At 41.2% G+C, this 12,118-nt stretch overlaps 1 protein-coding gene across 1 annotated transcript in view; it reads right to left on the reverse strand.

Moving 5' to 3' along the window:
• abhd3 (abhydrolase domain containing 3, phospholipase) overlaps positions 1-12,118 on the reverse strand; it is an 87,508-nt gene that overhangs the window by 59,050 nt on the left and 16,340 nt on the right. Inside the window, exons 2-3 of the mRNA XM_041189278.1 lie at positions 1,731-1,894; positions 901-1,083 (exon numbers count right to left, since the gene is read on the reverse strand). Of these exons, the coding sequence (XP_041045212.1) occupies positions 901-1,083; positions 1,731-1,894 (347 nt within the window). The remainder of the gene's footprint in view (positions 1-900; positions 1,084-1,730; positions 1,895-12,118) is intronic.

Here is a 12,118-nt window from a genome sequence, read left to right on the forward strand (position 1 = left end):
ATAACCTGACAATTTGACAGTTCTACAAACCTTATCTACCCTTCACAAGCATTTACATTCCTTCCATAAATTTATGACTCCAACACTTGAGGAAAATGGGGCCTGTTTGAATTCAGCACTGCATTCAAATGATTCTGTTGAATTGTGGTTTCCCTCATATGTGGGTAATGCCTCACCCTCATTCTCCTACCAGTGAAAATGGGTCTGTCTGAAATGGGGCAGGACTTCCGGAACAATAATTTTAAAATATCTGCAGAGTGTCCACAGCTTCGTGAAAATCTGGCTTGGAGAGTATGAGGTGCAATCTATAGGTTGCCATTTACAGATCTATCAGAATAATGATCATGTGACAATAATGACAGATCAAGTTGGCTGACGTTTCTTATACACTGTCTTTGGGATGTTTAATTATGAACTGTTTTCCATAATTATTCATGTTCAGTGCTGAGATCTAACCTGGTTTGAAGTAGCCATGGGCCTTAATGGATATTGTACCTGTAAGCATGTATATATAAGTACTTGCTGTAGGTTTTCTGTAGGTATTAATAAAACCATCCTTTTGATTTATTTGATTTGAATGAGTGTAATTTGGCTTAACCTACTTGGCTGATCTAACAAGTATCATACTACTGCTTTGGGGAATAACCTTCCAAGATTGGTGCCAAGACATGTGCTGGAAGACAGCAAAGGGAGCTGTAACCTGAATTTGACCATGCTCTACCTAACCTTGGAGTGCTAAAAATGGATACTAGTTCCAATTCCCAGTATTAATGTCTTTTATCTTTAGAGATATTGGCAGAAGTATAGGAGATGGGTGCTTGCTCTCCCCACTGACTGGAAATGATGGCATGGATTCTAAACAAAAAAACAAAAACAGCAATCAACAAAAGTAACTCTTGCCTATATCCAAGTATTTCACTCTGTTTAATCATGTGCACTATATAGGATTCCTTGCTCGTTCCTGTAAGTCCGGGTAAGATAAGGATAGTAGGTCTTGTAGCAGAAACAGGGTATAGGACATTGTCATCATGATCATTCCAATCCAAGGAAATATGTCCACCATCTGCTGTCTTAATGAGCTCACTGTAATGCAGAGACAATAATCAAAATGAAACAAGATTAATTCTAAGACATACTTTTACACAGCACCTTTTTTTTGATAATATCATTAATTTATATAGTCATTATTTCCTGGATACTGTAAAACAAAATTCATCATCTTGATGATTATTATTACTGTTTTGAGCAAATAATGCAGTTGAATGCCTCCCAACAGAGTCAATGCTGTTGGACTTGGATTTTGCTCAGATCAGGATTTCCTAAAACTATAGATAAAAAAACACTAATTTTACAAATTGTTTCCACTCACCACCATTTAATAATTTGTTCAACAATTTAATCCGAAAGAAAATTTTAAAACCACTTTAGTTGTAAAATTTGACACAAATACCTGTTAAAGTATAACCCATGCCACTATTTCATGTGCTGAGCATGAAAAAGCAGAAAATCTTAGTGACTGAATCAGAGTCCTGTGTTTAAATATTTTGGCTGAAATGTATATTTCTGTAATGCCAGTGATCTAAATGATTATTGAAATCTGAATTATATGTAACTGAAAAAGAATGATTGAGAGTAATTTCCTATGTGAAAGAATATGGTTGATTAATGAATAAGCATCAATTCAGGACAATGCTAACAGTACAATAAACAGAAAAAAAAGTGAAGCATACTTTCTGTATTCCACCCAAGGTTTGGCTGTGATGAATGGCCTGAGCAGTGTCTGGATTCTTGCTTCCCAGCACCAAAAGGTCGGATAATAAGTCTCTGTTACCACAGGACAATACCTCTGTAGAAACTGAGATAGTGTTGCTGCCCCTGTGATAAGCTGCGGCTTCTGCAATAAATCAAGCTCACAGTTACAGTGTGACAGCAAATTTATGACACTTACTGGAGTTAAAAGCAAGAAAGATGACAACTACTAGAAATCTACAATAAAAACAAAAAAAGGGAAGAAAAAATAGATTACGCTCCTGGGCTCCTCAGAACTGAGCTTCCAACATTTCCTGCTTTTGTTTTATATTTGCCCTTGTGCTGCTGCGTACAATATCATCACTTTGTGACTACTGAGTTATATTTTGAAAACCCAACCCGTTTTACTGATTTTAAAAAATATAAATTAAGACATATTCCACGGTTGAAGCTTTAAGGGCCAATTTCTCCAATCCTGATTTATACAGTACTGCTGGATTACATTGTGTGGGCCATTGCATGGTGGAGCAGGGAAGAGTTAATGAGTAGCAATAAGCTGCAGCACTGGTGCCTTGTACAGAGAGTGTGAGCATGTGCAGTCAGGAAAACAAGAGAAGTTAAATTAAAAGCAAAGCAGTTGAGAGAAGTATAACTATGATTGGTGCAAAGAAGTGTGTTGCTGTGGGATATTGAACAAAAAGAATGATGCAAAAATTGTCTGTTGATCAAAAAGCTTAAGGGAAGGGCTATGGCTTTAGGGAGAAAGATGCAGAAAAGTGGAAGAGATAGAGGTGAGAGGATTATTGAGAAAGTATGAAGTTCAGTGAATCATCATAGCTCAGTTAAATGGCTGGACTTGCATTAGAATCTAGAGTAAATCATTAGGACTTTGAGTTTAACTTCAGTATAATTCTGGACAAGCTTGTCATGAAACAAATTTTGAGGAAATTACAGAAAAGAGGATGCTGCAAGGTCAGAAAAGTAGGAATTTTAATTTTAAGTCCTCTTTCACTTTTCAACCTGGAACAGTTAGAATGTGGCCCGGTGTACTTAAGAGGGCAGAGAGTTAAAATACTCCAGAAACTCAGGCAAGTGGGAGTGGTTTGTATTTTCCCTGGTGCCCCACTCCCCAAAACCTGTTCAGGGTCAAAATTGACCCCGATGTTTCTGAGTGTACCTACATCCTAATTACCAATGCATGAGTTAAAGAATATTGCTGATGTTCAAAGGGATTCACTTCTGAAAGTTACTTTCAACTTATCGCCATATTGATGTCACTTGGGGAATCTTGGGCCTCATTCTTAAATATCATAAATACCTTTTACTTTACAAACTGGTGTACTTCACAGGGGAATAGCATAGCACAGTGGTTTCTCAAATTTAAGATGTAGTTTCAGAATTGTGAAAGATAAGACTGATTGAAAACCTTGGTGAAAGGATAAAGATCAAGGTGTAGGGCACCACCAACAGTTTGTCAGGACAGATAATTAGATGCAGTGGCTGAGTTTAATAGATTCTACTTTTAAAGAGAAAGTAAAGACTGATGGAGCTCAGGTGTTCTTAAGTTCTGAGAAAGAATGGGTCAATGTTGGAGATGATGTGCCGAGTCTTGAGTTGAAAAAGGATGGAGGGAGGAGGAAGGATATGCAGGACAAGCTGATTTGGAGTTTAGAAGAAACAAGGGAAGAAAGTTCTCATTCATTCACACCAATCTAGAAAACAAATGAAAACTAGGGCAAAATTCTGGGTCAGGGCAGCGATGCCAGGGTCAAATAGGGGTCACGACCCTTCACTGTTTGGGACACAGTCACCCGGCAATGAATTTTATCGAGCTGACCAATTAATTAGTGGCCAGAGGAAAGTTTTGCCGTCCAATCAAGGATGGTTAGCGGTTTCTCTAGGCTGGAAGGCCAATAGGAGGCTCTCCAATATGATAGAAGCAGTAGCTTGGGGTTGTGGGGGCATTTAATCATTTTTTGTATTTATTTCTCCCGTTAGCAGTAGATAATAGGTTACCGAGTGAGAGAAGTTTTATTTTTTTCAAATTACTCAATACAAAATAAGGGATTCAAACCCAGGCTCTTTATCTATACATATATTTCATTCAGGGCTGCAAATTTAGAATTATGTCCACTGCAGTCCTTCCAAATGTCACACCATGGTTGCCATCCCCTCTCCCCAAACTTTCCACCGGCCCCACCACCACCTTAACTGGTGGTGCATTTCAAGAGGGAAATGGACAATGCTCCCCAGAAATTTTGACATTAAAAATTGTATGTCCTGATTAGTTAAGTCTTCAGCATTTCTTCCTGATGGAAACACTGCTTCTCTAGCGTGCAGCAGCTTTCAATGACTTACCCCAGAGGAGGACTGAGGATGAAGGAACCTGCTCTGCACTGATCTCTATCTGTGAGTGTGGTTAATGCTGAGTCAAATATTGGTATGTATGATGAGCGTGGAAATATAAATGAAAATAGAGACATGAATGCAGTGGAAAAAGAGGAAGTTTAAAGTGTATAGGTGTGAGGAGAAAGATCTTCAATATAACATGCTGCTGACTGCTTTTCATAGATATCAGCTATTGAGTATCACTTCGTAAAATTGCAGTACTGAAAAGCTCAATGATGGTGGTATAATACGTATATCATCACACATCACGTATTGCACTGACATGGCAAAAGAGGATTAAAATGGAATAAACCAACCCATGGAACTTCATACCTTGTATATAAGTATAATGGATATATGTACTGGAGTGATTTCAGATGATTTCCTCTCATTTTGTGATTCAGATTAATTATTGGCCATCTTGATTGCAGTCTCGCAATATATAACTCACTTACTACTTTATAATCATTCCTCAGAAAGCTACTGGAAAAATATTTCAATGTACCCCACTATGGTAAATCACCATTAGTTAATCGTACATAGACTATAGCACATATATGCTTGGTTGAATTATATCATGATTTTGGTTTAGGATTTTAGATTTTGATCGCATCAGGAAACTGAAGAATAGCTGGAAAAACTCCTTTAACTTCACTTAACAAGGCATAGAGCCTGATTAGCTGCTTGCTTTGTGGGGACAGACAGCCCTGCCAGCCCCAAATCCACCTCCGCAAAAATGGCAGATGCCGGGAATGGGGTCAGGAAAATGGCTTGCCATATTGCTGGACCTCATAACATTCAAGGCTATGGGCCAAGTGCTGGTAAATGGGATTAGGTTGGTAAATCAGGTGTTTCTTACGTGTCGATGCAGACTCGATGGGCTGAAGGGCCTCTTCTGCACTGTGTGATTCTGGTATTTTTGGGCCCCATCTGCCTCCATTCCTGCTCTCAGTGGGGCCTGAATATTCAGCCCATATTGTAAAACATAACTGTGGTACAAACATCATAATGAAAAAGATGTTGCTGTCAAGATTGTGTCCCAAGATGGCGACACATCTCAGCTTTGTGGTGATCTTAATAATTCCTGGTCTAATGTCTCATCGCTGACTGCTTGCTATTTGCGAACCATATGTGACATTTGTCTGTGCCCCATCACTCAGTCACATGATAAAAACTATGTCATGTGTCCACCATTCATTATAACCTCATAATTAATCACCACAGCTACCATCCTATTATGGCATCATAATCATCCACTTTTCAGGCAAAACTATAATGCAATGAATACAATAAAATGCAGCATGTGGCAATAAATTCAATTTATTAAGAGTGGACTAGGCAACAGCTCATTGAACCTGGAGCTTTTAGTTCTCCATGGTTCAGCAAAGGTGATGCTTTTATACACAACCACTGTGAGCTACCATATTAGAATTAATACAAAACCAAACTGTAAATTGGCTAATTATGAAAGATATTCATTTCGTTACTGAAACAGCATAGAAAATATTAATTAGTATACTGAAAATATAAAATGATATTCATACCAGATCAGATCCTAATTAAAATAATCTAAGCGAATACCTTCTAAGACTAAGTGTGCAAAGTCACAATTGTATTTAATTTTTTAACGCATCTTATAGACACTCGTTATATATAAAGTACATATTGTACAGTTTTGGAATATAAATTACTATCAGGAAATAAATGACAAAATAAAGTACTTAAGTATTACATAAAATCTATTAAATAGCAGGTGATAAATCTTCTTACCCTCGATATTGTGCACAAATAAATATAGATGTAGACAGCAGTGCACCCTAAAGCAAAAAGTAAACTTGTCCTGGTATCAAATAGATTGATATCTAAATATACTGATAGTTTTCTGATCAATTCATTCATGTTACATATTACGTTAGTGATTATTGTAAGAATGTTCGCATTTTGTTAAATGAAAGGCTGGCTACTAGCACCTTGTAGCAGAGGCTCAGGAGGCTGTAACATGAGATGCCGGCAACATTCAGTTCAACTCAGATTCTGGCATAATAATTTTTTTCTTTGCCCTATTCATGACATCGTTACAGGAAGCTGGGACAAGCATTGGGGTTAGAGGTCAAAGATTGTTGTGTAATGAAGAGTCACTTGATGTGTCTATGTAATCTGGAGAGTCACCGACTGGATGTGAGGTTTAAAGTTTAGTTCGGGGTTGAACAAATGCTGAGGCTAGACACCACCTAGGCTCAGGGAGAGACTTTGACAGAGTCAGGACCGGAGGCTCATGGGTGCTAGCTAGAGCGGAATGAGATTGCTTTGTTAAGCTGTAGTAAGTTTCAGCTCATCCAGCACTTGATGTTGGACAGATGGCCAGACCACTGGATCATTTTGCTGGGAGGGAAAGAGAAACTAATTGGATGAGATGCAGTGACACCGAGGAATAATGGATTGTGCTAGCCATGAGCTGGCACTGAAACAATAGGAGAGACTTGGGACTGGAAATTCACGTGTCTTGATATCTAGGGGCAATGGCTACAATTGACATCATGCCCATGCACATTTAAATCAAGGTGGGTAAGACAGAAAATTGGTCGATTATTCCAGCGCCATTTGAAAGATTAAAGAATAATTAAAAATGATAGATCAGAGAAATACACTTTTGTGAGCAAAAGTACCAACTGCATGGGGAAACTGCTCCCTAGTGAGAATGTTGACACTCACCTGATGATCCATCTCTGACTCATTCTGACTACCTGGCATGATGTGTAGTCTGGGACCCCAGGTGTGTCCATCACTCTTTGTGAAGGGGAAATTTAGGAGAGAAAGTGGATGAGCTTTATGCTCTAAACTGCTGATGTGCAGTCACTAGGGAAAGGGCTGTAAAGTAAATTTGGTTGGAATGTGACGTCTGCACCAGCTCATGTCATATTGAACTTGTTGATTGGTTGGTCACATGCTCAAATGAGTCAGGAGAAAGGCTGGTCCCTCTTTATGCAGATGAGAGGCTTGGCCTGAATAGCCAAGTGGTTATGGTACTGGGTTTGTAACCCCAAGATCAAGTGTTCAAATTTAAAAGATTTAAAAGATTATCAAGTGTTCAAATCTCACAATGGCAAACTATGAAACAATTTATGCAGATAAGCCCCCTTTGGGGTAGAGGGGCAAAGATTCAAAACAGCTGTTCCTCATAAGAATCGGGATATCTCCTAATAGATGAATGTTTTTAGCTTAGAAATAACTGTTTGCAATATTAATGTTCAAGTGTTTAATTTGTTTGTGTGCTCTCATCATGATACGGTACAGGAGTACAGGATCATGATGCAAGTACACAGCGGCATGGAACCAACTCTGCTCATTTAATGACTAAGTGGATTAGGAGCTTAATTTGACAGCAGCTCATGTGATCCATTAAATTGTTTCACTGCTGCTGGCAGTGGATAGCTTGGCATTTTACATCAGAGTACCATTGATAATGGGTGTACCTTACACCTGTTTTTGATAGCAATCTCTCAGTATAAAGTTCCCTATAGTTAGGAATAATTTTTGTGATAGTTCTACATCTCAAAGCACAGAGTTTTTAGCTACAACTCAGCCTAACCTTGAGGCAAAATCTCTCATACATGCAGAAAAACAAGTTAGCTGAATGGAGCATTTGGATAGTGGGAAGAGGAGCAGCAGTGCGTCTCAGGAGACAATCTTGCATTTGAAACATCAGTATAGTGCTGTCTATACACTTTTCCATTTTTATAATAATTTTCCTTCTTCAACTGACTGAATTATGCCATATTAATGTTTGATTACTCGTGTCCCACTACTTAAGTGTTCTTGAATTATTTACTGCAACAAATTGATTCAAATTGAGATAGCACATAATATTTTTCAAAAGACATTTGTATAGAGCTGCATTCAAAGCACTGTAAGAAAGATAATGGTACACAGCTATAATATCCGCAGTATACAGCCCTTAGACCATCATGACCAGCATATACTTCACAAAGGTAAAATATTACAGATGTTGGGAATCTGAAATTAGAAGGAAAATGCTGGAAATACTTAGCAAGTCTGTCATTGTCTCTGGAGGGAGAAATAGAGTTAACAGGGTGAATTTTCCAGCACCCCGCTGGGTGTGTTTTTGGTGGGGAAGGGGGTACGTAAAATATGACTGGTGAATAGCCCACTGCCTTCCTGCCCACCCCGACCCATTCCTCATAATATGGTGGGTGGATAAGGTTCTCGCTAACCTGTCTGCCTTTAGGCCTAGTGAGGCCCTTAACCACCCTATTAAGGGGCAGTTAAAGGCCTAATTCTGCCTGCACTGCAATAATTTGGTTGCGATGGAAGGCAGACTGCTTTCTGGTGAAAAGCGGGAAGAAGGGGGATACTCTCCTTTGAGAGGTGCTCTGTGGACATCCCCCCACCCCGCCCCCCACCCCCCCACCACCACCCTGTCAAGATGTTACCACACGTTTTGTGCCTCATCCCCGGCTTCCAAAACCCAAGGCCCCCACCCACCTTCTACTCCTCTTCAGGGTGCCAAATCCATCCCTGCCCAAAAATCCCGGACTCACCTGGGTCTGGAATCCATGCTATCTTCGGCGTGGGCCTGCTTGCAGTCCCCAATACTTAGTTCTGGCACTGCTGGGACTGCAGGAACTGCTGGTCAATCAGATAAGCTGACTGTTCTCGAGGATAGGATTTGCTTCCACTGAGGGGTGGAAGTACCAGGCTGAGCTGGTTAAGGCTGCCTCCCCAGCATATTATCACTGCGGGGCAGCCTTTTTTAAAGTAGGGAGTTTGCGATCGACTTTTTTGGGGGTGGTGAGCAATACTCCCACCTGCCTCCCCACCCCGCCCCATAAAATTTACTCCAGCGTTTCAGATCGATGACCTTTCATTAGAACTGAGATGTGGAGCAATCTTCCCAGAGGATCCTCCGAATTGCCGCCCCCCTGCATTCACCATCCTATTTGAGAACAGCATGGCCCAATGAGAAGGCTAGCAGCTCTGCAGCCTTGGCAACCCCATCGGGAGAGGTGGACACTGCTGGTGCAAGTCAGGGACAGCAAGAGTGTCTCAACCTCAAGGCACCTTGACTGGCTTGCAGACCAATTAATATATAACTGGATCTAGGTCAGCGGGTCAAGCGAGATAGAGGGGAAACTGTTCTGCTAGACTAGTCTCAGCCATGATTGCAGTCTATAATGAATGCTGCCTTCCCTTTGCAGCATGGAGCCTCTGGCTGCGAGGGACTCCCCTACACCTGCACAGGGAGACTTTCTCCAAGGAATTGGCAGCCTAGGCATGGGCAGGGGCTGCTTCACTTGTGGCAAAATGCTATTGAGACTGCAAAATTATAATGAGTAATGCTAACTAGCTGCCTGGCTCTCTGGACCAATCCAATGGGAAAGCTCCTAGGTAGCATGAATAGGTATCAGGCAGCTGTCCCAGCCTGGTTTTCCCCCAATTATTTTCCTGGCACCTGGAGGAGAATTTTCCCTCACCGGGGGGTTTGTGCGAGGGTGGGCGTGAACCTGACCGGCGCCCCAGATTGGGTCCGCACCGCCATTTCACTTGGGCTGGCCAATTAAGGCCCACTCAGTGTAACACATGCCTGGAAATGCTGAGCTGTGCGAGTGGGGGGTGGGGTGGACTCCCTGAGTCGGGCCCTGTGCTCTTTCATGCATGCGCGTGAAAGAGTGCAGAAACCTCCCTAAGGCACCCCAGGGAGATTAGCTTAAGTTTTAAAAAGCTGAATAAAGGAAAGAAAAAGGTTTTAGACATGTCCCCTCATGTGATAGTGGGCAGAATTTTCTGCCTGTCGGGCGGGCGGGCCATACCCAATCTCCGGTGGGCAGGGAGCTGATCCCTGCCGAAGAAGCGGGCTGCACTGCCATTGTATGTGGGCGGGCCAATTAAGGCCCACCCAGCGTGACGTCCAGCGAGAAACACTATGCACTTCCTTTCCGGGGTGGGGGGTGGGGGGGCGGCGGTGGGTGGGGGTGGGGGTGGGGGTATGATTCCCCAAAAGCAAGAGTGCACTCTTTTGGACATGCACACATCTCCCTGAGGCTAAATGCGGCCTCAGGGAGATCGCTGACACCTTTAAAAATATTAAAAATAGAAAAAAAAATTCCCTAACATGTCCCCCTCATGTGACAATGTCATATGAGATCGGACATGTTCATAATTTACATTATAACTTAATTAAAATGTTTATAACCCTGCATGAAACCACCGCCTGTGGATGAGGTTTCATGTTTTCTCTATTTCCAGCCGGGGCTCCTGGCCGACTCACTAACCTTAAGATTGGACGGGCAGGTCCTTTCATTGTTTAAATGATCCTGTCAATGGACTCAATTGGCTGATTTTGCTGAGCCCTCGGCTTCCTGAAAATTTAAATGGGGAGGGATGATGTCAGGGGTTCCGCCCAACGTCATCCCGCGTCATTTTACACGTCGGCGAGCAGGCCCCGCCCCCTGCTCACCGACAGCAAAATTCTGTCACATGAGCTGGGACATGTCAGTGAAATTTTTAAAAAAATTTTATTCAATTTATAAACACTTCATGAAACCTCATCCCGCCCATGGATGAGGTTTCATGAAAAATGCAAAGGCTGCCTGGTCTCTTCGCCTGCCCGCCAACCTTAAGGTTGGATGGGCAGCATTCTTAATGGCTTTAATTGATTTCTTAATGGCCTTTATTGGCTGTTGTCTGTTCTGTGGGTGTGTAGCCGACTCCAGCAAGCACCCGCCGAACGAAATATCACGATGACTTCAGGATGCACGCCCGATGTCATCGCGCGTCATTTTACTTGTCAGCGAGCAGGCCCTGCCCCCGCGCACCAACCCAAAAATTCTGCCCCTGAACTCCAAGGCTCTTATCATGGGGCTGGGAAAGTTCAGCCCATTAATTTTATTTCTCCCTCAAAGGATGCTCACACACCTGCTGAGTATTTCCAGTGTTTTCTGTTTATATATACTTCAGCACTTTATGAATGCGTTTTGCTCTCTGTTTACTGAAGTATTTTCTTTTTAATAATCACTTGAACAGTTCAAAACTCTATCAAGGGAAAAATAAGAATGAGAGGGCTGAAAATTTGAAATATAATAGGAAATGCTGGAAATGCTCAGAGAATAAGTCAGTGGAGACAGTATTTCCAACTCATGATTTTCTGTCCATCTAAATGAAGGCATAGCAAACTGAGGGCTGTGTGTAAAAGGCACCCTGGTGAACACTTCTGGTGGGTGAGGTTCCAAATTAGGAGACAGCAATCAGAACATTTACAGTTCTAATGGAAAGTTTGAACAAAAAAGTTCACCTGTCTTTCTCTTTAAGGTAGTGACCAATGCATTTCATGTTTTAATTTCAAAATTTTGTTCACTGTGTAATTTACTGTTGCAGTGTATCTTAAAACTACTACATAAACCAGACCTGCTATTTAGTAATTGCTACATTTCACTACTGAACAAGGCAGCAACAACGAAGATAATATGAGTAGAAATTGCTTTGGGTGATAATAGTGGCTAAATGTTTAATACTTTCAAATGATATTTCTCTGTCCATTAATTTTAAAGATGTTAACCCACTTAAAATCAACTGTTAAAGGAAAGTCATAGAAGCAAATAAAATGATTATCCTAATTATAATGTTTAATGTTTGATTTATTTGTGACATTTCATTATATTATGATATAATTTTATGGAAGTCTAGATTATGGCCAGATTGTATAAAGTTTCTATTAAACTTTAGAATGGAGTCTACTGCAAAAGCACAGTGTTTCCATTTCCTAAAGCAGCCACCTTTTCGGCCAGTCTGAGCATGCTGGTTTGCTCCAACGTATGGGCTGTTGGCACTGTGAACTCCTTCCAGTTGAGATTGAAGCCTTGCAAACTCATTGCATGAAGCTACCAGAGAGAAGGGTCTCTGATTCTATCGCTCTGGACTGAATTGTACCTCAGGAACCACCAGAAACAGACTGAAACTAACTTTC

Source organism: Carcharodon carcharias, chromosome 6 (assembly GCF_017639515.1).
Source record: "Carcharodon carcharias isolate sCarCar2 chromosome 6, sCarCar2.pri, whole genome shotgun sequence".
Lineage (NCBI taxonomy): Eukaryota > Metazoa > Chordata > Chondrichthyes > Lamniformes > Lamnidae > Carcharodon > Carcharodon carcharias.